We start from the raw sequence: 22,852 nt of genomic DNA, 5'->3' as shown, positions 1-22,852 counted from the left end.
AAAGACATGGCGGTTCAGAGGGAAGTGCCTCTCTGCGGGTCATGACGAATTAGGGTGAGGAGCTGTGGTGGCCGGAAATCCCCCCTCACTGAACTGAAGTCTGGCTGTGGGGAGAACTCAAGTTAGGGCTGGGCAGAGGGCCATGGGCCCACAGCCATGAATGTGGGGAGTCTAGCTTCTCTCCAAAGCACCGTGGCCCCTCATCTCTGACCTCCTCAGTGAACTCAGGGAACATCCAGACAGAAAAACAGTGGGGGCGGGCAATCTCCTTCCAGGTTGGCACTTTCTGTGCCAGGTAGGACCAAAGGTAAAGGCCCAGCTGTGGGATCCACTCTGTGGGATTCACGGTAAGCCTGGCTAACTCAGGTGAAGGACAATGTCTGATTTACTGGTGTCATTTGGCTGCCTATTTCTTGTCCTCCTGAACCCCAGTGACCTTGGGAAAACGGAATCTATTAGCTTTCTCTATTTGCCACTTGGTAGTTGGAGCCACAGGACACAGTCCAGCTCTCTGCAGTTGCCCCGGGGCCTCTCTCCGGAATTCAGCACCACTGGCCTTGTCGAGACCCATGTCCACCCCTGGGCAGCAGGAGCAAGGCAGCTGGGGGCCAGCGGCAGGCTCGGCCAGCCCAGGAACCCTGCTGCTGGCTCAGAGAGCACGCTTCCGGAAGACCCAAGCCCAGGGGGCTTGGACATCTGTCTTTCCAGGGCCAAAGACAGCCTTATTCCTGTAGGAAGCACCCAGAATTGAGGCTAGTCTTTCCTCCAATCCCCCCACCAGCCTGAGGTCGTTGCTCTTTGGTGGTGATGGTGGGGTGGGGTGGGGTGCCTCAGGAGGCATCCGACTAGAGCAGGGGAAAGATGACCGAGTGGGAGTCCAGGGCCCGGGGTTCTAACTCCTGCAGGATGGCCTTGATACAAGTCGATCTCTGGGACTCATCTTGTAAAACGAGGAGGCCGCAGACTGGCCTCGCTGACCCAGAGCGGGTGTCAAAATCTAGTAAGAAGAAAAGCAGCACCCAAACCCTCACATGCCAACTGCTGCCGATCACACTCGACCACCGCTGCCCTGGTCCTTGGCTAGTCCTCCTGGGTCTTTCCTCACCTGCTGACCTCGCACCGGGCACAGCGGCAGTGCTCCATGGACGACGGCAGGCAGGACTTCAAAGCCCAGGGCAGATCTGAACCTGCCCTTTCCCTGACGTTGCTGCTTCTCCACCTTCCCCTTCTGAAAAGGGGCATCCTCCAAGCCCAGGGCTCCTCTCTGCTCTGCAGAGATGCAGGAAGTGACTGAGCAGGGAGTCACTGGCTTTTTAGAGGAGCCCCCCAGGCTGAAGAGTTGGCCGGGGACGGACCCCAGCAGCTGGGACTTCGTGGCTCAGGTGCTCTGAGGGAGGGGACAGTTAGTCATTGGGCCGGCTGTCAGGGGAGGACGACATTTGTTTGAGGGAGGAAGGAGACACACCCTGAGGTCCAGGCAGGAAGGGACAAAGGAGCCAGGAGAGCACCTGGCAGGTGTGGCCCCACCCCCACTCTGCTGAACCCTACAGCAGAGAATGTCTTCAGTCCTCAGGGGTTAAGCGAGCCCACATCCTGCAGGTAGAGGAGAACACGCCCTCCGAGTAAGATACTTCCTGAGGACACTGGGATTCCAACCAATGTCAGCCCAGCTGGAGGACAGCCTTATCAGTGATCCTGGGGGATGATCAGGGTGTGGGGCAATGGTGTGCCTTATGACTCCAGAGGCCTCCTCCCAACACCTGGAACTGCCCAGCTCTCTGGCCCTCCGGCCATAGCTCCTGCTATTTTCCCTCTCCATAGAGAACTCTGGTTCCCCACTGCTGCCACCACAAGGACCTCTCTCCCCGCCCACAGGTCTCACCCTGCACAGCCCTTCCTCATCTACCTGGGCACAAGGTCCCCTCCCGGCTCCCCATCACTCTCTACCAAAGCATCTTGATTTTTTCTTTACAGTAACAATCACGGTATGTGTCCATGTATGTATTTGGCTGGGGTGAAATTCACAAAACATGCAATTGACCATTTTGAAGGGTACAACGTGGTGACCTTGAGTACATTCACAGCGTTCTGCAACCATTACCTCATCTTAGTTCCAAAACACTTCCAACCATCCCGTAAGGAAACCCCATACCCATTAAGTAGTCACTTCGCATTGACCCTTTCCCCTCAGCCCCTGGAAAGTACCAGTCTGCTTTCTGTCTCTATAGGTATACCTTCCTGGTCATTTTATATACATATGGCCTGTGCATCTGGCCTCTCTCACTTAGCATAATGTTCAAGGGTCACCTATGGGATAGCATGAATCAGTGCCTCATTCCTTTTTATGGCTGACTAATATCCCCTGATATACGGTTGTGATATTAGGGCCTCTATATATTTTGGATCTTAATCCTGGTTGCTGGATCCTAACTCTCTCCTCGAGGGACCACAGAAACTAGAATTTCTCTTCCCTAAGGCAGGTCACAGAAACTCTGATCTTCCACCACCTTTCTGTCTTGGAGCTGGCCATAAAGAAATTCCTGGGGGGCTGGGGATGTGGCTCAAGCGGTAGCGCGCTCACCTGGCATGCGTGCGGCCCGGGTTCGATCCTCAGCACCACATACAAACAAAAGATGTTGTGTCCGCCGAAAACTAAAAAATAAATATCAAAAAACTCTCTCTCTCTCTCTCAAAATAAGAAAAAGAAATTCCTGGACCTACCCTGGTCCAATAGTCGTAGATCATAAAACCCTTCTCATTTTACACAGGGGCAGGGATCCTGTCCCCTACCCTGGAGGCAGGAATGCTCTACAGAGAGATCAAGAAGAATCTGAACGGACAAGCCTTGCTGAGAGTCATCAGTCAGCCTATGAGCAATTGTGCCTGAGCAATAAAGTCTCCATTAAAGTCCCAAAGAACAGGGTTCAGAGAGCTTCCAATGGCTGACCACGGAGAGGGCATGGAAGCTCTGTGCCCTCCCCAGGCCTTGCCTTCACATCCCTCCTTCTATGTGATTCCTAATATCCTTCAGAATAAACCGGTAAGTGGAAGTGTCACCCTGAGTTCTGGGCGTCACTCAAGCAAACTAATCAAAGCTAAGGACAGGGTCATGGGAGCCTTGGTGGATCGAAATCACAGGTGGCACACCCAGGTGTGTATGGTAGAGGGAGCAGTCTCAGAGACTGAGTCCTTGGTCTGACACCACCTTCAGGTAGAACTGAATTGAACTGGAGGAGACCCAGCTAGTGTCTGGTGCTGGAGAATTGCTTACTTGGCTGCGGAGGTGAAAGCCCCACGTGCCTGGGGTCAGAAGTCTTTTGTGTTGATCGCGGCCTGAATACAGAGGAGAAACAGGCGTTCTGTGTTCTTCCCAACACAATGGCTATACCACATGCTCCTACCAACTCACCGACATTTGGGTTGTTTCCATCTTTGGTCACTATGAACATCTGGGCCCAAGTATTTGAATCCTTGTTGGCAATTCTTTGGGGGGCGTATATGTAGGAGTGAATTGCTGAGTCATATGGTAGTCAAGTTTAACTTTTTGGAGAATCATTAATTAATATTAATGATTAATATTAATCATTAATATTTTTGGTACTGTGGCTTGAACCCAGGGTTACCTACTTGCTAGGTGAATGCTGTACCGCTGAGCTCCATCCTCAGCTCTGTGTATATTTTATTTTGAGGCAGGATCTCCCTGAGTTGCCCGGACTGGTCTTATTGTTAATGCTTCTGTTACCATCATACAGCTAGGTCTATGCCATACAATATAGAGGCCATCAGCCCTATGTGTTTATTTAAACTTAAATTTGTTAAAATTAAACAATAAAGATGCAGACTCTCAGTCCTACGTAGTAGCTATGTTTCAAGTACTCAGTGGCCACATCCAGTTAGTGGCTGCCATAGTTCATCTGATGTGCCTGGTATCATGATATACCCAATGTCTACCAAAGTGCCTGGTGCATAGGATGAGTATATTTGGAAGAAAGGAAGGAAGGAGGAGTGGAGGGAGGAAAGAAAAAGGGAAGGGGAAAGGGAGGGATAGAAGAAGGAGGGAGAAAGAACGGAAAGATCGTTTCTATGTAGTCACTCCTTCTCAACAAATCTCTAAGGGACCCAGAAAAAGGGTGAATTTTCCTTTTTGCAGGTGAAGAACAGGCCGAGGGAGTCAGACTCCGTCCCTGGCATCACAGTTAGCATGGACCGGACTCGACCCCTCCCCTGTCTCCACTCTCGGACCCTCAGTGGCTCCCAGGACGCTCTGGCAACGTGGCGAGGAGGCAGGCTGAGGTTGGTCCACACCAGGCTGCCGGCAACTCTGTGTGGCTCTGGGAGAGCTGGGGCATTTTTAGACTAAAGGAACTTTGAGCAGGACCTTGTCCACTCTCCATTTTTAATAGACCAAGGAACGAGGGCAAGGGATTAACTAATAGTCAGAGAGGTTGAGTCAGGACCAGAGCCAGGGGGGATTAGAAGAGCAGGGCCGTGGCTTCAGGAGGGAGGGAGGACAGCGAGAAGAGTGTCATGGTCTCATAATAGGATCAGTCTGGCAGCACCCACAGACTGTTCCGGAACCCAGGCTCAGAGGCAGAGACCAGTCGGAAAGCAACTGCAAACCTGGGCCAGGCAGGAGAGGACAGGACGGATGGGCAGAACCAGAGAAATCTGAACAACACACAGGAAAGAATACTGGGGTGAGGGTGATAGAGGGGGGAAATGGGACCTGGAGATTTTGTGGCTTGGAACCAGGACATGCGGTAATGCTGGTCAGGAAAGAATTCAAGAAAGGTGCTCGCGAGTCCAGGGTTGCTACAGTGAGCCTTGGACCTGACCAGTGATTCACGGATGGGACACCTGAGCTAGCAGGGACTTGATAAGTGACACAAATTGAGCATCCTTTTCCCACAATGCTTAAGACCAGAAGTGCTTCAGATTTGGGAACAGTTGAGCATCCCTAATCTGGGAATCTAAAGCTCAAAATGTCCAAAATCTGGAACTTTTTGAGGGTCTTGTTGGTGCCCTGTTGGGGAAACCGAGGCCTAGAGGGGACAGCTTAAAAGCCCAAAGGTGTGAAAAGTGAGGGTGGACCTAAACTCAGGCCTCCTGGTCCACTGAGCTTCCACTCCAGCCCCTGAATTCCTTTAATCTTCAACACACATCTGCTGGCCGATCAATAGATATTGTTTGGCTCTATTAGCACTGAATTCTCTCCCATGAGACCATTTCGATCATGAATTTTATAGTGGGGCATCCACATTCGATCCAACTACAAATGTTTTCTCTGATATCCTTCAGACTTCAAAACACAAGCTGTTCTGTCGAAGAACTCATGATAGGTTTTTTTTTTTAAGTTAATAAGTGTGGTTTGGGGTAAATTATTTTATTAATCTCAACTCTGTGTTTCCTCTTTTGTAAAACAGGAATAATAAAGCTTACTTCACAGGTAGTGACTCGTCGATGAGATTGTGTGTGTGTGCGTGCGTGTGTGTGTGTGTGTGTCCTGCACGGTTCCAGTATACACTAGATATTTGACACGTTTTTCTTTCTGTTTTCTTCCCCAGAGCATTGCACAGACAATTTGGTTGGCTGAATTAGGGAGATTGAAGCCATAAAAATTCCTTGAAAATCCAAACCCACCCGTGTTACTAAAAGCACAATGAACTAATGTGGCCAAGTTAAGTTGAGAGGATATGTTTCCGTGGAAATGTCAAGGAAGTCAAAACAGTGCCCTGAAAGTAAAAAGTCCCCCAGAAGCCCACCAGAGCTGTTTACATCACTGGACCAAGGAGTGTCGACCACACCTCCTCTTCCCTCCTTCCCAACCTTTGGGATGCACTCGTTAGAGCTGTCCGAGGAGGAACCACCTTTCCTACCAGTTCATTGAGTGGGTCTACTGGGTCGACTTATCCTTCTAGATCATTACCAATGCGGATTGGTAGATTATGAAGCCAGGGAATTCCCCCAGGCCCCTGGAGGGCTATACCCTGGAAAACATTGGGCAGTACCCTTTCTGTCCTCAGCCTCTTCTTGTTAGCTGACCATATGGATCCTCAAAGGCAGTGCTAGGGCAGGAGACCCCCTAGGAGGCAGCTTCCTGCCCCTTGACCCTGGCATTTCGGTTTGTCCCAGCCTGCCCCTTCTTGTTGGGCAGCATCTGCTCATGCATGCTCGACCCACTCAACAAATAATTACTGAATGCCTGGTATGTGCTGGGCATTCTCCTCGGGGTTGAATATATAGTAACGGGCAAGATGGACCTGGTCCCCACCCTCAGGAAATTAACAGTCTAGTGGGAAGAAAAACAATCATGAACCAGTAAACCGACCATTACAAAGCACGACAACTATGTGTTACGGAGGAAACAAACAGGGTGGCGGGAACAAGCAGAGGTGGTCGGGGGTGGCTAGCGAAAACTCTGGGAAACTTTTGAGCCAGACGTGGGCAGGGGACAAGGAGGAACATTTTAAGCAGAGGTCTGGACAAAGGCCATGAAACAGGAATAAACTTGACTTTCCAAAACCCACAAGTAGGCCTGACATGAAGATTTTGAACTTTCGAAAAAGAGAGAGGTTTTAAGCCTGAGAATGACAGGATCCAACCTGTATTTTAAGATCACTCAAGCTGAATGGAGCAGTGAGACTGTCGGGAGGCTCCCGGGGAGTGTGCTGGCCCAAACATGAGTCGGGAGGGAGGGCGATTTCCCCTGCCTTGCCATTACGGATCCACCAGAGTGTCTGCAGGGCTGAAGCCAGGGCGAGAAAGGAAGGCTTGAGGCGCCATTCTGGAAGCTGGCATAAGAGCAGAGACTTGCTCATTAAGGCTAACCACAGTTGGCACCAGTCCTCCCAGGTTCTCTCATGCAGCGCCTGGCGGGGAAATGCCAGCTTCTTAAAATAGTTCTGAGGTCACAATGAGCCAAGGGTGACTCGTGGATGCATCAGGGCTCCAGAAGAGACCTGCCTGGTACAGTAGAGTGGTGGGCGTGGGCAGGGCTGCAATGTCCCTGCCTTGCACAGGGAGCTCAGGAGTCTGGGGTTTGTTGTTACTAAAAATGCAATTCAGTTATCCCTGGGTCTCACCAGTCTGGGGGACGCCAGTGAGTTCACAGCACATGTAAAAAATGGCACTGGCTTCTCCCTACATAGTGCAGTTCTGCAGAGCCCTGGGTGGTGTGTTCTTCTTTTTCCTTATTGGACCCCCAAGGAGCCATTGAGATGTTTCTCTCCCTGATGGAACCCCCCCCTGGAAATGTTAACACCACAGATAAGCTGTTTACCATAGTCTCCCCTTAACGGCAGGAGTTATGATGCCAGCTGTTCTGCAGGTGCCTGAGTTCACAGATAGTGCTGAATAACACACACACACACACACACACCATGTTCACTCATGTGCGGACACGCTTATGGTAAAGTTTGACTTCCAAATTAGGCCACTAAGAGAGTAACAATAATGACTACTGAAGAATAAAACTATTATAACAATATACCAATAATATTTGAGGGATGTGGTTGACTGTGGGTAATTGAAACCTCAGAAAATTAAATGGTGGATAAATAATAACTACTGTATTGGTTTACACATCTGTGGGGTATTTTTTTTTCCTTTTCTTTCTTTCTTTCTTTTATTATCATTATTATTATTATTTTGGTACTTAACCACTCAGAGGTGCTTGCTTAACCACTGAGTCAAATCCCTAGCTCTTTTTATTTTTTATTTTGAGTCAGTGTCTCATTAAGTTGCTTAGCCTTGCTAAATTCCTGAGGTTAATCTTGAACTTAAGATTCTCCTGCCTCAGCTTCCATTGTCCCTGGGATTGCAGGTGTGAGCCAATATGCACACTGTACATCTATTTTATATGTAAAAAGAATACGATTTTTTTCTCCCCCGTTTAGGGGCACCATGGCCCCTTTGAGAATGCACACTGGAGATCAAGTTTCTGCCCAGTTATAACAGGGACCAGGGTGTCTCCTCTGTGCTCACAAACTTGTCCATTTTCGCTTCCTTGAAGAGCATGCTTCACTACTGCCCCTGTTAGCAGGCACTGCAGAGGACCCCATCCTTCTCAAAGGGACCTCTCCCCCACTCCCAAAGTCCCAGCGCCCTGTTGCCTGCAGACCTCAGCACCCCGAGCCTGCATGATGTCTCACGTCTTCCCCGTGCTCTTCCATGCCTGTGGGAGGCACAGGCCCTTCATACCCAGTAGACAGATGGATGCTGGACCCAGCAAGATGCCACCCATCTCTCCAGCTCTGCCTCTGCTCCTAGGACTCCCAGAATGTGCTCCTGGACGAGTCCTTTTACCAACTAGGAATCAGGAGCCACAGCCAACGCCCAGCCTAGGCCCTGCTGCTGTGCACCACGCAGTGGAAAGTGTTCACAAGGTGCCCTCACGTGTGTCACCTTATCCTTCTACCTGTGCTCCATTTTGCAGATGAGAAACCTGAGATCTGGAAGGGCCTGGTCACAGAGTGAGTGACTCCAAGACCTGTTTTCTTTGTTCAGCACCAGAAGAACAAGAAACCTCAGACGCTGGGCCTACGCAGCTGGGGTCTCTCCCCAGCCCACCGGGCAATAGGGAGCCTTACTCCAAAGTCAGTACCTGCCCACAAATTGCTGTCTGTCTCTGAGAAGTGAGAGAACTGAGAAGTAGACTGTTGGGGTTTAAGTGTGCAGAGTTTAGCTCCCTCAGGCCTGACTTTTTGCAAGAGCTGTGGCTGTGATTTACATCAGCTGAGGCAAACTTCAGCTAGGAGGAGGAAAAGTTCTCTTCCCTTTATTGCAAGTCACAAGTTCTGCATGGTTTGGCCAAGAGGAAGAAGCTTCCTGCATACTTATCCTGGGAACAGTACATTCTGAAGAAACAAATGCATCCTCAGAGGAGTAGATAATGTCTACAAAAAACTTTAGGAGGGTACTTATCAAACAAACAGGAACAATTTGAATCTAGCTCTGTGTATCCGCTGAGGCATGATATTTGGGCAATGTGGGTAAAGTGTTATTGAAGAATTGCTTGCTTTGTTAGAAGAAGTGTATAAAAGGAACTTACAAATAAACTTCAGCATGCAGTTGCGATTGCTGCCTTGGCTCTGCATCCCCTGTGTCCCGGTTATTTCGTGACCCTTACCCAGGGACCCGAACGCTCTAGACGTTCACAGTAGACCTTCAGAAATGTTTTAGCAACTTTTTTTTTTTTCAGAGTAGAAATTAGAAGTTTATTAAAGGACAGCAGAAAAGACTTCTCCAGGAGGAAGAAGGGGGACGCAAGAGGTGGAATCCGTGGAAGTGCGGTTGTCTCCCCTTTTTATAGTTTTGGTGATGGAATGTAGGTTGAAAGGCCCAAGGGGTGGGACACAAGTGGGCCAAACAAGTAATGGGGGCAGGAAGGACTTAATTATCACTTTTTGGGATGGGCTTATCACTTCTTTGGGATGGGCTATCTCCAAATCTGTTGGGGGCTGTTTCCTGGGCTCCATTAACATTTCTTTGGGGTGGACTTTGGCCTATGGCCTCTCTGGGACTTCATTAACATTCCATGAGTTGTCCTGTGTTTCCTGGAATCATTGTCATTTTAGATTTCACTTGATATTAGACCCGATTTACCTAACTACACTGACTACCTAATTTTAAATCTGGCTTCATTCTCCCCTCTAATTTGGGGAACTCCTTACTGCTGTAAGGAAAGGGGGCGAAGGTACTTCTGGCTTCTTCAGGCTGAAAGGGGACGATGTGGGGCAAGCAGTTTGGATTCCCCTTTAAAAATCAGGTCTATGGAGTGGTCCATGATAGAAGTTCGATTGAGAAGTAATAGACTGGAAGGCCATTTGAGTGATGGGTGGTCTCGGTGTAGAATCTCCGTCTGGGACCTCCAATATGTTACCGCTGTTGACCGGTGACGAGTCCTTGCTTCCCCAATGTTGAAGAATAACACCAGAAAAGCACGCCGAGGCAAGGTCAGAGTAGAAATTAGAAGTTTATTAAAGGACAGCAGAAAAGACTTCTCCCGGAGGAAGAAGGGGACCCAAGAGGTGGAATCCATGTTTTAGCAACTTGACGGAATAATTTTTTGCCTGTAAACATTAATTAAAAAAAAAAATCTGAGCTAAAATATTGGCATCTTTTTTGTATTTCATTTTTCTTTTAAAATTAAAAAAAAATGACACATAATATTTGTACCCCTTTAATGAGGAATAGTATGACAATTCCATACATATATATAATACATAATGATCAAATGAGAGCAGTGAGCAATTCCATCTCCTCAAACATTTCATTTCATTTCTTTGTGTTCATTTCATTTCATTTCTTTGTGTTGGAAACTTTTGAACTCTTCCAGTTATTTTGAAATAGAGTATCAATTGTAGATTATGGTTACCCTGCTGGGCTGTGGATCACCAGAACTGATTCCTCTAATTGTATTTTGATATCTGTTATCTCACTTCTTTCTGTTACTTTTCCCACCCCCCCCAATCCCTAGTCTAGTGACATTATTCTCTTTTTTTATGATTGAGTTTCATTTTTCCAATGATTCATTTTTATTCCTATTTTATGAAATATGAAAGTGTCAATCAAGTGACGAATTGGAAATTCTTTAAAAAAGGCTGTTCCTTCCCTGCTGACAAGCTTGAGAAGCACAGTACAGAGGAGGTTTTGCCCACCCGCTACTTTCTGCATGGAGCCCAGGAGCTCTCTGACCTCAAGATGAACAAAAACAACAAAATAGCATGTAGTTGGCTGAACTCACTGGTGGTCAGAATCCAAAGGTCTCTCTTTTATCCCTGGGCACACACAGCCCCAAAATCATCTGAGCGTGGTTTCTGGGTCACTATCTATCTGACTCACAGCACCATATTCTGGGAGGAATGAATGAGTTCCCTAAACCCATGCATGTGCAAAGAGCGGCTGCATGTGCTTTGGACGTGGGGGCTTGTCTAGTCATACAGTTGAAGAGCAGCTGAGAATCTTAACAATCATCTAATTGCTCCCCTGAGTTGTACAGTTGGGGACTCTGAGATCCCAGAGGGTGATGGCTTGTTTCTTTTCCCATCCTTAGTGTCTAGGAGGTATTTGTCATACAGTGTCTATTGGGGTCCCATCTGTGGGCTATGGAGAAAAAGGGCTTATCACAGAGATCAGAAGTGCAGTTCAGCTTAGCTAAACTGACACACCACAATGCCCCTAGCTGCTGAATAACTGAAGGAAGACAGCAAGGAAGGAGGCTGCAAGGCTGGAATGTGAATGGAGTCTCACAACCCAGGGGTGCGACTCTGCACCACACACACAGAGGGCCTGGAAGCTCAGCCCAGCCTCAGGGGCCACGAGGCAGGACACCCCCATGGCTCTGGTGAGTCCATCAGCCTTCTTTCCCCAGGGTAGATTTCCACAGATGGTTAACCAGAGTCCAGAATGTGACCCACACCAAGGAGTCAATGCTGAGTTAGGCTTAACCTCCTCCCAGAAGGAATTACAGGTTGGATGGTGGAGGAGATGTGGAAAATCATCCCGATGCAATAGACAGAAGTACTGTGGGACCTAGAGGAGGGAACTTCTGACTTTGCCACAGCCGAGGAAACTCTCCAGTGGGTCTTTAGGTTGAGTAGGAGTTGCAGGCAGGGAAGGTGGGGAGAGGCGCTCTGCTCAGGAGAGGAGATGGGTTGAAAGCCAGGAGGACTCAGAGGTCACAGCCATGCTTGAGAAACCGGCATTTCCACATGGTTGGACGGTAACGATCAGAGGAGAAAAAAGAGTTAGGTCTAAGTGAGGGCACCAGAGTGGTGGGCACAGAACTCTGGGAAAGAAGATGCAGGACAGCATCTTGGGCAGGGGGAGAGGACATCCACCCGGGAGACATTCAGAGGAGGACTTGACCTTGTTCACCTGTGGGGCATGAGAGGGTTCAGGTTTGACTGGGGGGCTTAGAGCAATGGCAAACAAAAGAGGAAGCCTCTCTTGTGCCCACATGCTGGGAGCCATTAGCCAAGTAGGTATGACAATTTCCTTGCCAGCGTACCCCATGTTGCAGTGACATTGAATGTAGGTGACCTTGCTCAAGGACCAAGGCGGATTAGGGCGTTCCGGGTTTAGGTTCCAGGTTTAAGGTTTAAGATTATTCCTGCTGGGAATAGGGCGTATCCTGCTGCCTGAGTTCCCCTTGAGTTCTCACGGGATTCAGACAGTATATTTTGGGAGACAGAAGCCCAGTGGAGGTGGATTTGGGCAGAGAACGTGGATTTCCCCAGAACGTGATTGTAGATGGCTGGTGTGAGTTCGGGAATAAAGAGTTGCTGTTTGAATCTACAAGCTGTGTGGTGGCTCGTGATTGTGTGCCCAGCCAGACTGTGGCATTTGTGCCCAGCCAGACTGCGGCACCCACACCCAGTGTCACAGCCCAGGGGCCCAGTGCTAAGGGATGCTGCTCAGGTGGGCCTGGGGACAGGTCACCTGAGGTCTGACAAGCTGGGTAGAAATTGATGACCGCTGCATTTGAGGGATCCCTTATATATTTTAGCCAGAACTTTTATGTATTTTCATGGAGAGGGTGGCTTCGGATGCCTAGGCCATACTGTTCTTGTGTTTTCATCAGCCTCTTAACTTCAGAACCCGCCAACCTATTCTTAGAAACAGAAAGCCTCTCAGATTTCCTAACCACTGTGTGACTTTGAACAAGGCCATCTCTGGGTCTTAGTTTCCCTGTCTTAAAAGTAAAGCCAGGTAATCGCCAGGCTGCCCTCCATGACCTGGGTGAATTCTGGCCTTGCCTTGGCTGTGTGCCCCGTGGGCTCCTGTGCCCATGTCCCCACACCAGTGGTCACAGTCTTTCTCCTCTGCTTCAGCTCTGGCCCTGGGCTTCCCTTTTCTTGGGGTGCTTCCTCTGCCCCTTATGAGGATGCCTGTCCCCCCTCACAGCAGGCTTGGAGGGGGAACCACAGAAACACAGCAGCCACTTTTCTATCCAGCTCTGCAAATTCCTTGAGGTCTCTTGGGGAAAGAGCCCTGGAATAGAAACTAAAATCTGTGAACTCTAATCCTGATTCTGCAACCACCCAGCTTCATGAGACTAGTTTCAAGTCTGGTCAAATCAGATGATTGGATTAGATACTAAATTGCCTCCAGATCCAGCATGTTAGCTCCATGTAAAGTTTATGTCCATATCTAGACGTATCCGTGTTATTTCATTTGCATCTATAACAATTTAAAAAGTGATTTTCTATCCATTACACCACGATTGTCACTACAGCCCTTGGAGGCAGGCAAAATGTGTGGATATCTCTTATTTATCTCTTTTTTTTTTTTTTTAATGAATTCAGATAGGTGTCTTTTTTTTTTTTTTTTTAAAGAGAGAGAGAATTTTAATATTTATTTTTTAGTTTTTCGGCGGACACAACATCTTTGTTTGTATGTGGTGCTGAGGATCGAACCCCGGCCGCACGCATGCCAGGCAAGTGCGCTACTGCTTGAGCCACATCCCCAGCCCACTTATTTATCTCTTGTGGGAAAACTGATCAACAAAAGGTCATAAGTTGCCTGAGGTAATGCTATTGGGAAAGAGATCCTATTGTAGAATTCGACCTGAATGTCAAATCCAAGTTTTACCAATTACTTGAGCATCAATTACTTTTCCCAACTGTAAAAATGAGGATGATAGTTTTTTTTTTTTTTTGGTGCTTTTCCTCCTTTAGCTGGGACAGGGCTTGGGCACCAGTGTTGACCCTGCTGCTTAGTCAACCAAAGACTGGACACGAGGCCTAGAGATTACTCGGCTAATGCCCAGTGAGTCCCTACTTCAATCTAACTTAAGCCTCCTAACCCTACATGTCTGAGAAGACATTCAAAGCTCCAGAAGCATCGTGCTCAAATGCATATGTACATTTTGTCATGTTTGGGCAGGTCTTGCCACCTGTATTTGGCTGCTGTCAGTAAGGCAGCCCTGACCTTTGAGTCAGAAAACGTTTGAGTTACAATTTCTGGTCCTTGTTCTACCGTTCATTTACAATGTTGGCCTTGGTCAAGTTCATCATCCTTGCTGGACCTTAGCCATCCTGTCGGTAAAACAAGGTATTTCCAGTTCTAAAAACTATGATATTATGAAATGTACAAATGCACTTGAACTTGGTTAACTTGAAAGCAGGATCTAAGGTCTCCAGTGCAGCTCTTCCTCCTGGCAGAGGGCCGCTTGATCCATTGACATTACCTCAGTTGTTTATGCTGTGTGACAGTAATAGGAACTCAAAAAATATCTATTGCATGAACGAATGGGTGAGATTAGGTTTAACCATCTACCTGCTGTCACCCAGCAATTTGCAATTTGATGGAAAGGATGTGGGCCATGGATCAGAAAAATCCCACCAATGCTTATAAACATGGGACCTCTTGCAACTGTATCATCTCCCTGAGCCCTCTTGTCATCATTGGCAAAATAAGGCTGAGATGAGGATTAAAATAGACAATGGGTTTAAAGCATGTAACACAGCAGTGCATGATCAATGCTCAAGAACTGTTAATTATCAGTACTGATAGCTGAAGAAACAAACATTGGTGGCAATACCAAAGACCTGCCATTACTGATATCATAGCAATGACAGCCGCAATAATAATAATAAGTCCCTTGAAGTGGGTAGGTGGATTAATTTGTAGACTACAAAGTGTTTTTAGTTTTCATTGTAATTGCCTGATTTTATCTGCAAAATTATTCGAGGTAGGTTTGCTCCCATTTTACAGATGAGGACCCTGAGGCTCAGAAAAACCTAAGGACCTGGTCAAGAAAGATCACAAGGCCAATAGGAGCCAGAGCTTGGATAATTTGGGCCTTCTAATAACAATGGCCTGTGGTCCAGTACCCTTCAAAGGGACCTAAAGGGACATACAAAGCACTCAACGACCTTGTCTGATGTGAGAATGGAAGACTGGACACAACCCACCCAGCCTGGGCTCTCTGAGAAGTGTAGTGTGATCATTCATTGCCCATTCTTACAGTTGTTTGTCCGCGAGATAAACTAAGCTTTTTAAGATATTACATATCGGTTCTGTTGGTTCTCCACTTCAGGGCCCAAGAACACTTCTCTAATTTTGGTTTCATGGTCTGAACTACGATGGGATATTCCTACCATGATTTTACATAAAAATAAGGTATTTCTCCCCACATGCCTTTTTTTTTTTGTGTGTGTGTGTGTGTGCCTTTTGCCTTTTGCATTAGAACTACAGGCAAGCCAATGTCTTCAGGGAAAACTCATTCCTTCCTTCCTTCCTTCTTTCCTTCCTTTCTTCCAGGGATGGAACCCAGGGCCGCTTGTGTGCTAGAAGCACTCTACCCATGAGTCACATGACCAGCCCCCAGGGAGCACTTCAGCCCTACTTAATTCACTAGGTAATGAGGGACGGAGAGAAGTTTGGAGTCAAGGAAAGTCACAGTGAGATCTGGGCTCAGTGCGGCAATGGCTGGTTGTTGAGAGGTCTTATCCAGGGCAGTAACAGAGACAAAGGAATAAGGGGGGCAGAATAAAACCCTCTGGAGGTAGAATCTGCTGAACACCATAACCTTTTTGTAAGAGTGGGATCCTGGAAAAGTAAAGATATTCTGGAATTCTGACACTGCATGGCTGGAGGGACAGTGGTGCTATTCATGGAGATGGAGAAGTTCAAAGGCAGGGTTGGATTTGGGAAGAAGACAAGTTTGATTTTGTACCTGAAATGGTGTGAGTTAGACCTGGATAGACCCCCAAAACACATGAGGCTGGGCTGCTCCCTTGCCTCTGGGTTTCAGTTGGGAGGGGGACCTCAGCTTTGCAGCCCAGGGAAGGAGTGGAAGTGTGGTCAGGCCCTGGGAAAGAGATGGCATTGCAAATGTAGATTTGGATGCAGACTGGTCCCTGAACAAGGAAATGGGAGAAACCAGGTCATGGGGAGGAAGGATGAGAACTTCTGTCTATTGAATGATCGCTCTGTACTGGACATTATGCAGTGGTTTTGTACATTATTTGAAAGATCTTTGTGCACTTAAATGGAGAAACCAATGGGAGGGATTGCTATTATTATGTTTTGCTATAGTTTGGATTGTAAGTGTACCCCAAATGTCCATGTGTCAAAGGCTTGGTCCCCTGCCGCAGTCTGGCTGGGCACAAAATCACGAGCCACTCAAGCAGGAACAAACTTTATTTCTGAAACTCCCGCCAATGCCACGCACTCTCCCGGGAAATATGCCGAACCACACACGCGGCGGTTCTCCTGGGCCACAGTACACCAACAGACAAATCCCTCCTCTGGCAATCCCTCCTCCCGCACTTCCCCAACCAATGGGAACTCTCCGGGAGTCCCGCTAGAGCTCCAAAGTAGCAGGTGGAGGCGGACAGCAGGGGTCTAATATCCATTTGAATGCAGATCTTAACATAATCATATCATCTCAATGGCTTTCAACCAAAAATGCCATGGCTCTCAGCATGTGCTTTTGAGAGGCAATGGAACCCTGAAGAGGTGGGACCTAGAAAGAGGTCCCTAGGGGCATGCCCTCAAGGGGGACAGCGAGACCCCAGCCCCTCTCCTTTCTTTCTTTCCATTCTAAGCCATGAGGTAGACGGTTTTGCCTGCCACACGTTTCCACATGATGTGCCATCACAGGCCCAGAGAGTTGAAGCCTCTGAAACGGTGAGCAAAAATAAACCTATTTAAAAAAATAAGTTGATCGTCTCAGGTGTTTGTTATCATAACAGAAAGCTGACTGACACACTAGGAGAACTGGAGTAGAGTGGGGCCGGGGTGTGGCTCAGTGGTAGAGGACTTGCCTAACACGTGCAAGGCCCTGGGATCCATCTCCAGCACTGGAAAAAAAAAAAAAAAATGGGAGAAATTGTAATGAACTGAGAAATGAATGGAAGACAGAAAGTAAACCCAGAGAGCACAGAGTCCGCATTCATGAAATGTGATAGTGGGTGGACCTTGAGGGCTTTGGAAAGATGCAACAGGAAGATATCTTAAAGGTTGGAAGCAATGTGGCCATATTTATCACCCAAAGAAAGGAAGAGACAGAAGAGGCCAGAATGAATGTTCTGCTGATGGTTTGCCTCCAAGGTGCCCTTTGTCTCCAGTGTTCCCTCTGGATGAGCCCCAGCTGCAAGATGGCTGGAGGGTCATTCATTTTCACTCTCTCTTTCATGACCCTAACAGGCTCCCATCAGTGCCTCCTTGTGAGGGCAATCCCCCCATTTAGCGGGGATTGTGGGTGTGGGCTCCATTCCTGGAGGCCCTCTCTCCCCTCGTATGCACTCTGCCTGATCTGTTCACCCTCTTGGCTGGCTGAGGGGACCTGGGCTCCATGCCTGCAAGCTGGTACCTTTTGTCACTGATAAAGATGAAAGATCATGATGAGATCCTGGCAGCACCCCTGGGAGGCTGCAGTCTTTGGTGCTCCTGGGGGAGCAGAGGGCCGATTCTGTGGGACAGGAGGAAGCCACAGGAATTCCTTCCTCTCTGAGATCACCCCTTTTCCTAAGTGACTCTGGGTGGGTTGGCTGAGCAAACACTCTCACCAGCTCATCCAAGCAGGCAGAATATTCAATAAGAGAGGAACAGGAAGAGGGCAGAGGGTGCCAGGTGCTTCTAGTGGGAGATTGGTCTCATGAAGTCCCCTTAGTCCAGGCCTCCCTTCCTCAATCCTAAGCTAAATTTGCTGCATCCCTGGCTTCTCCCCACTTCTCATCCCAGCCCCAACCTGCCTCAGAGGGTCTCTTTCCACATCACAGATCCGATCGGGGCACACTCGTGCTGGGTGAATTTTCAAAGCTCTGCACTGGCTCCACCACGAAGTCCTTCATCCTGTCCTTATGGAGGCCCAAGAGGCTCCCCGAACCTGAAACCTGCCGGGAGCTGGCCTTGCTGCAGCCGTCCTGTTCATTCATTCATCCCTGCCTTTTTCCCCCCCGCACTCTGGCTAGTGCCCAGCTGGCACCTGCTCCTAGGAACCCCAGCTTTCCCCAACTTTCCAAGGCTCACCTGGGAGACCTCCCCGGGTCTTCCTTTCAGATATCGCTCCCTCTCCTGAGCTCCACAGCCCTTTAAAACTTTTTCATTGAAGTGATCTCTGTATTGTGCTAATACTCTTTTGAAAAAATCCTCTTCTTGGTTCCATTTCAATAAAACTTTAACAGGCCTAAAAGTCACTGTACCCCCTGGATGACTTGCTTCATTCTCTCTTATCTTGTGGGGAAGCTCTAAGGCAGAGGTCTCGCCCTCTTCAGGTCTGGGGTTTGTGGAGTGAACGACAGGGCTCAGGACTGATACCAGTATGGAATGATGAGGCCATGGAGGTCCTATAGGTCTGGGACTATTGGAGTGACATGGAAGGGATCCTGCCTGGTCCCCCCTCCCCATGTCTGCCCAAGTCACCCCTGCATCAGGTTGGTTCCTTTCACTAAAGTCATTAGGAGCTAGGCAGTATGAACTCTCTGTGGTCTCCGGGAGTGACTGGGCCACTTGCTGATTCCCAAATCTTCTGCACCTCCCTCTGTTCATCCTTATTTTCTACTGGTTTCCTCATCCAGCCAGGCCCACTTCCCCAGGAATCTGGGCCAGCCCTGTTAGGGCACTGATGTTAAACAGCATCTGGGGACCTGCAGGACTGCAGGCTTAGACTTCCCCGAGTCTGAACACCACCACTTCACATCAATTATATATGGTCCTGTATTGTTTCCGTGTTTCCCAACAAGGCTGTGAGCTTGAATCCTGGGAAAGCGCTGCGACTTGGAATTTCACCTCCTTCCTGGCATTGGCTCCTAGCACAAGGAACAGAACAGAGATTCCCCAATTTCTCCTCCCAAGACTGTCTGATTAAAAGGTTCAAAGCCTGCAAACAGATCCAGACCGGCTCCTTTCCCCAGAGAGGCTGCCGGGGAGGTGCCACACAACGTGGATCGCTCAGACAATGTGAGATACCGGAGTCTCGATTCCAGCGGGCCAGGGAAGGGCGTTACCTAGCCAATCCAGTCCTGGAGTGGACCTCACCAACTCGGTGTCCTGGCCTGCTCGCCAGCTTAAGAGCCTGCTGGCGTGGGCGGCGGCTGAACCCTCTTTGTGCCGGCATCAGGTGCAAACCCCCGAAGCGCCTGGAGTGCGCGCACGCGCCCCTGAGCTCGGCCGAGCCCAGTCGCCGCCCCCGGTCTGCCCCTCTGGGATCTCCTCCGGGCCCTAGGGCTGCATCTGGGGGAGGGAGGAGGTCGGACACGTAGCGGGCCTCGCCGCAGGGCTGGACTCCACGCGGGCGGGCGGGGGAGCCGGGGACCCACCGCTCCAGCCCGCTGGCCTTCGAAAGATCCTCCTGGGCCAATGGCAGGCGGGGCGACGATCCCTGATTGGTGCAGGCGCTCTGCTGATCACTGTGGAAACCCGGGCGGCGGGGAACGCGGGAGGATGCGGAGCCCCGGTCGGGGGGGGGGGCTGGAGGGGCGGGAGGAGGAGGCGTCGAGGCCGTGAGCTACCCGGGAGTTTTTACTGGAGGCAAAAGTCGTAGCGGGCGGGCTGAGGGTGGGGCGAAGGAAGGGGACCACTTGGGGGCACCGGGAAACCGGGATACACCGGAGGAAGGCAGGGATACTTGCAAGGCGAGGAGGAGCGAAGGCGAGGGGAGGGGTCGCGGTGGGAGGAGGAGTAGGAGAAGACAAAAGCCGAAAGCGAGGAGGGTGCGGGCCAGGAGGGAAAGGTCCGTGCAGCCAGCCGCCGGCTCCCGGAAACCGCGGCGCACGAAGCATCCCGGTGGGCAGGCAGCATGGGGAAGGGGGGGAACCAGGGCGAGGGGGCCACCGAGCGCGAGGCGCCGATGCCCACCTTCAGCTGGGAGGAGATTCAGAAGCACAACCAGGGCACCGACAAGTGGCTCGTGGTCGACCGCAAGGTCTACAACGTCACCAAATGGTCCACGCGGCACCCGGGGGGCCACCGGGTCATCGCGCACTACGCGGGAGAAGATGCTACGGTAAGAGTCTGGGGGCTCCAGCTTCCCTTCTCTGCCACCGGCGGGATCGGGAGCCCGGGGTTACTGGGCGCCAAACAGACCTCAGGCTCTGAATCGAGCTCGGGACGTTCAGGAGGGAAGGAAAGTGAATCTCCTGCGCTCATCCCACGTCCAGAATCGTCCTCCTCTGGGCCTACTGGGCCGACTTGGGGTGGGGGTCGGATTTCGCACCCCGGGGGGTTGCGCGGCCGTGGAGGTCCCAGCGGTGGGTAACTGTGCACAGCTGCCGCGCGTGCTGCGACCCACGCGTCCACTCCTTCCGCGAGCTCAGCCTGAGACGGGCACTCTCCAAAGGGGGCGCTCCTCGGGGCTTTCGCGCTCCCAGCTCGGAAGATGGCCACCCTTGGACGCCGCGGAAAGGAGCGGGAGAGCGGGCAGCCCTGTGTGGGACTCGGCGCGCGTCCTGCACTCTCTAGCAAAACTAGGGGGCGGAGAAGGGAAGCTCATCCCTGGCGCGAGCTCGCTGCTGCTGGGATTCTGGTCTGAGAAGGTTCGCAATGGCTGCCCGGGAGAAGCAGCCTAGTAGCTCAGGTTCCCACGCTCCCAAGGATTATCTGGACCCACCTCAAAGGCCGGTCTTCTGGGACACCCGGATGGAGAACTGGTGGAAGGAGAACGGGCTGGAGTCTGCAAAGCCCAGGTAGAGAGGATGCCTGGAACCGGAATTTAGAAACAGTAGGCAGGCTTGGCAACAGGTCCATCTGCATCCGAGGTTACTCTCGGACGTTCAACTCAATGGCCCTCTGTTTGTAAATCCTACCGGGAACTCACTTCCCTCATCTTGCACTGTCAAAGATAATGGGCTCTGGGACCTCTCCAGAGCCAGGGCTGCCTCTCCTGCCCTCACCACGTGTGTGGCTCCGCAATTACGCAGCAGTCCCACTCCGGCAGCCCCCAGTCTGAAATCCTGGCATTAAAGTTCGACAGGAGCCCCAGAGACTCAGAGCGGGGAGAGGGAGACAAGGATTGGCTCACCCTTGGTGGTGGTGAGCCAGAGCAGAGAAAAAGGTGGACTGGGCTAAAGAAACTGGGGCAAGGTGAATAGGGGAGAGGCAGAAAGAAAGGAGGGATAACCTTGACCCCGCTCATTCCACCTGGAGGTCTAGGATGCTGACCTGTTTGTGATCTTTTGCTGTTCAAGTGGGATACTCCTAATTCTTGACTCTCCCCACTTTCATATCGTGGAGACCAGATGGACTGGTGGCTTTGGTGAGCAGGGCTCAACTCTTTTCAAGATTGAGAAGAGGGCCACCATATCCATATAGCCTACAGTTTTCGTCCCCACCTTGTTTGACCTGCTCACTACAATGCTTAAGCCCAGGAGGGCTGATGATGCTAATCAGAATTCAGATGGGTATAAACTTTTCACAGACTTTCAGTACTAGTTCAATTGGACTTTTCTGCAATCTGGTGAGGAGCTTTGGTGAAGCAATTCCTAGGTAAAAGACCTCCTACCTCCTGGTTGGGGCCTTTCCACTATTCTCTGTTGCTGGACTTGTGCTAGCCTGTTCATGACTCCATAGGTAAGTTGTAGAAGGTCCCTGCTCTACCAGGCTCTCACCAAAGAGTTTCCTAGAAGGAAAAGTCAAACATGATATATTTGGTCTGATTATTCTGTTTTTGTCTAGTAATCATTTTCTTATGTGGAAGCTCAATCTGTCCATTGCCTTGAACTTCATAGTTTAAGCTGTCAGAGTTATTCCATCCTTATTCTGGATGTTATCAGTGTTTTCCTGACCTTTACAATGAGTTTCCTCCAAGAAACTGTGCTCACATCCATCCTGTTCAGTACTGGAATGCCTTACTCTTCTATGCCCCTTCACTATCTCACAAGTTGGAGGTAAAAATATAACACTTTCTTTATTTCTGATTTTTGCCCCAGAGCTTTCTGTATAAATTTCATTGATGGTAAATCTGGCAACACGGATGTGACTTGCCTGTTGTCAGAAAGCTAGGCCAGGAGTCAGATTAGGCTGCAGACAGTCTGAAATGGGAGAAAGAAGATGTGATTACTGGAGTGGTATCATGCTACTGAGCCCCCTGTCCTCATAGGTAAGATACACCTGTACCTACTCCAAAGAAATATTCGAGGCAAAGTAAGCCCTACACCACCCAACCACCCAACATGGTGTTATCAGACAAATGACAAAAAAAAAAAAAAAAAAAAAAAAGAGAGAGAGAGAGAATTAGGAAACCACTAGAATGTAAAGTATGCAAAGAGGAACTTGGAAGAAAGAAAATGTTAATTTATGCTAGCTATTTTGTTGTAGCAAAATATAAAGACAACCCCTGTCCATGAAGCTTACTGCCTTCCACATTGAGACTTCTCGGGCATGGACTTCCACTGAGGATGTAATTGAATAGTGATAGAGTGAACAACTGGATTCTTTTGGCAGTTTGAATTTTTTTTTTTTTTTTTAACTTTCTGAAAAAAGGCCCTGAGCATCAGGGGAATATGGGAAGGGAAAAAAGGTAGGAGCAGCCTGTGGGCCTCGAGAGCTTTGTCCAGCCTGTTAAGCAAGTGGCTTTGTCCCTTGGGGCACAGACTTCTTCCTGAGAACACAGGAAATGACAGAGTATTTGTGGATCTGGCAAAGTTTTGGGAGGAACGGATCAGCAGACAGATGGGTATCCCCTTAGTACGTAGCTCTGAGCCACCTACAGTCCAGTGACATCCTAACAAGGGGCTGGAAAGAGAAGCCATAAGTTAAAGAAGAAGCCATTTTGGGCACAATCCAGATGTCAGTAGGGGATTTTTCTGTTTCTACAGAAAAGAAGATGTAGAAGTTAGGGACCTACCTCTTCCCCCAAAGGAGGGAGCAATTGTCCTTAGGTTTTTCTGCAGAATTTAGACCT

At 49.5% G+C, this 22,852-nt stretch overlaps 1 protein-coding gene and 1 long non-coding RNA gene across 2 annotated transcripts in view; one reads left to right on the top strand and one right to left on the bottom strand.

The window, feature by feature from the left end:
* Positions 1-16,131: 16,131 nt before the first annotated feature.
* LOC114099689 (uncharacterized) lies at positions 16,132-21,205 on the bottom strand. The gene is made up of 3 exons (XR_011708519.1): positions 21,112-21,205; positions 20,561-20,649; positions 16,132-16,811 (listed from the first exon to the last, which is right to left on the bottom strand). It is a non-coding gene; the product is annotated as an uncharacterized lncRNA (long non-coding RNA).
* Fads2 (fatty acid desaturase 2) overlaps positions 19,549-22,852 on the top strand; it is a 29,618-nt gene continuing 26,314 nt past the window's right edge. Inside the window, exon 1 of the mRNA XM_027944076.3 lies at positions 19,549-19,957. Coding sequence (XP_027799877.1) covers positions 19,751-19,957 — 207 coding nt within the window. The 5' untranslated portion in view covers positions 19,549-19,750. The remainder of the gene's footprint in view (positions 19,958-22,852) is intronic.

Source organism: Marmota flaviventris, chromosome 9 (genome assembly GCF_047511675.1).
Source record: "Marmota flaviventris isolate mMarFla1 chromosome 9, mMarFla1.hap1, whole genome shotgun sequence".
NCBI lineage: Eukaryota > Metazoa > Chordata > Mammalia > Rodentia > Sciuridae > Marmota > Marmota flaviventris.
The sequence above is the reverse complement of the archived record's forward strand: the minus strand, read 5'-3'. Positions and strand labels throughout refer to the sequence as shown.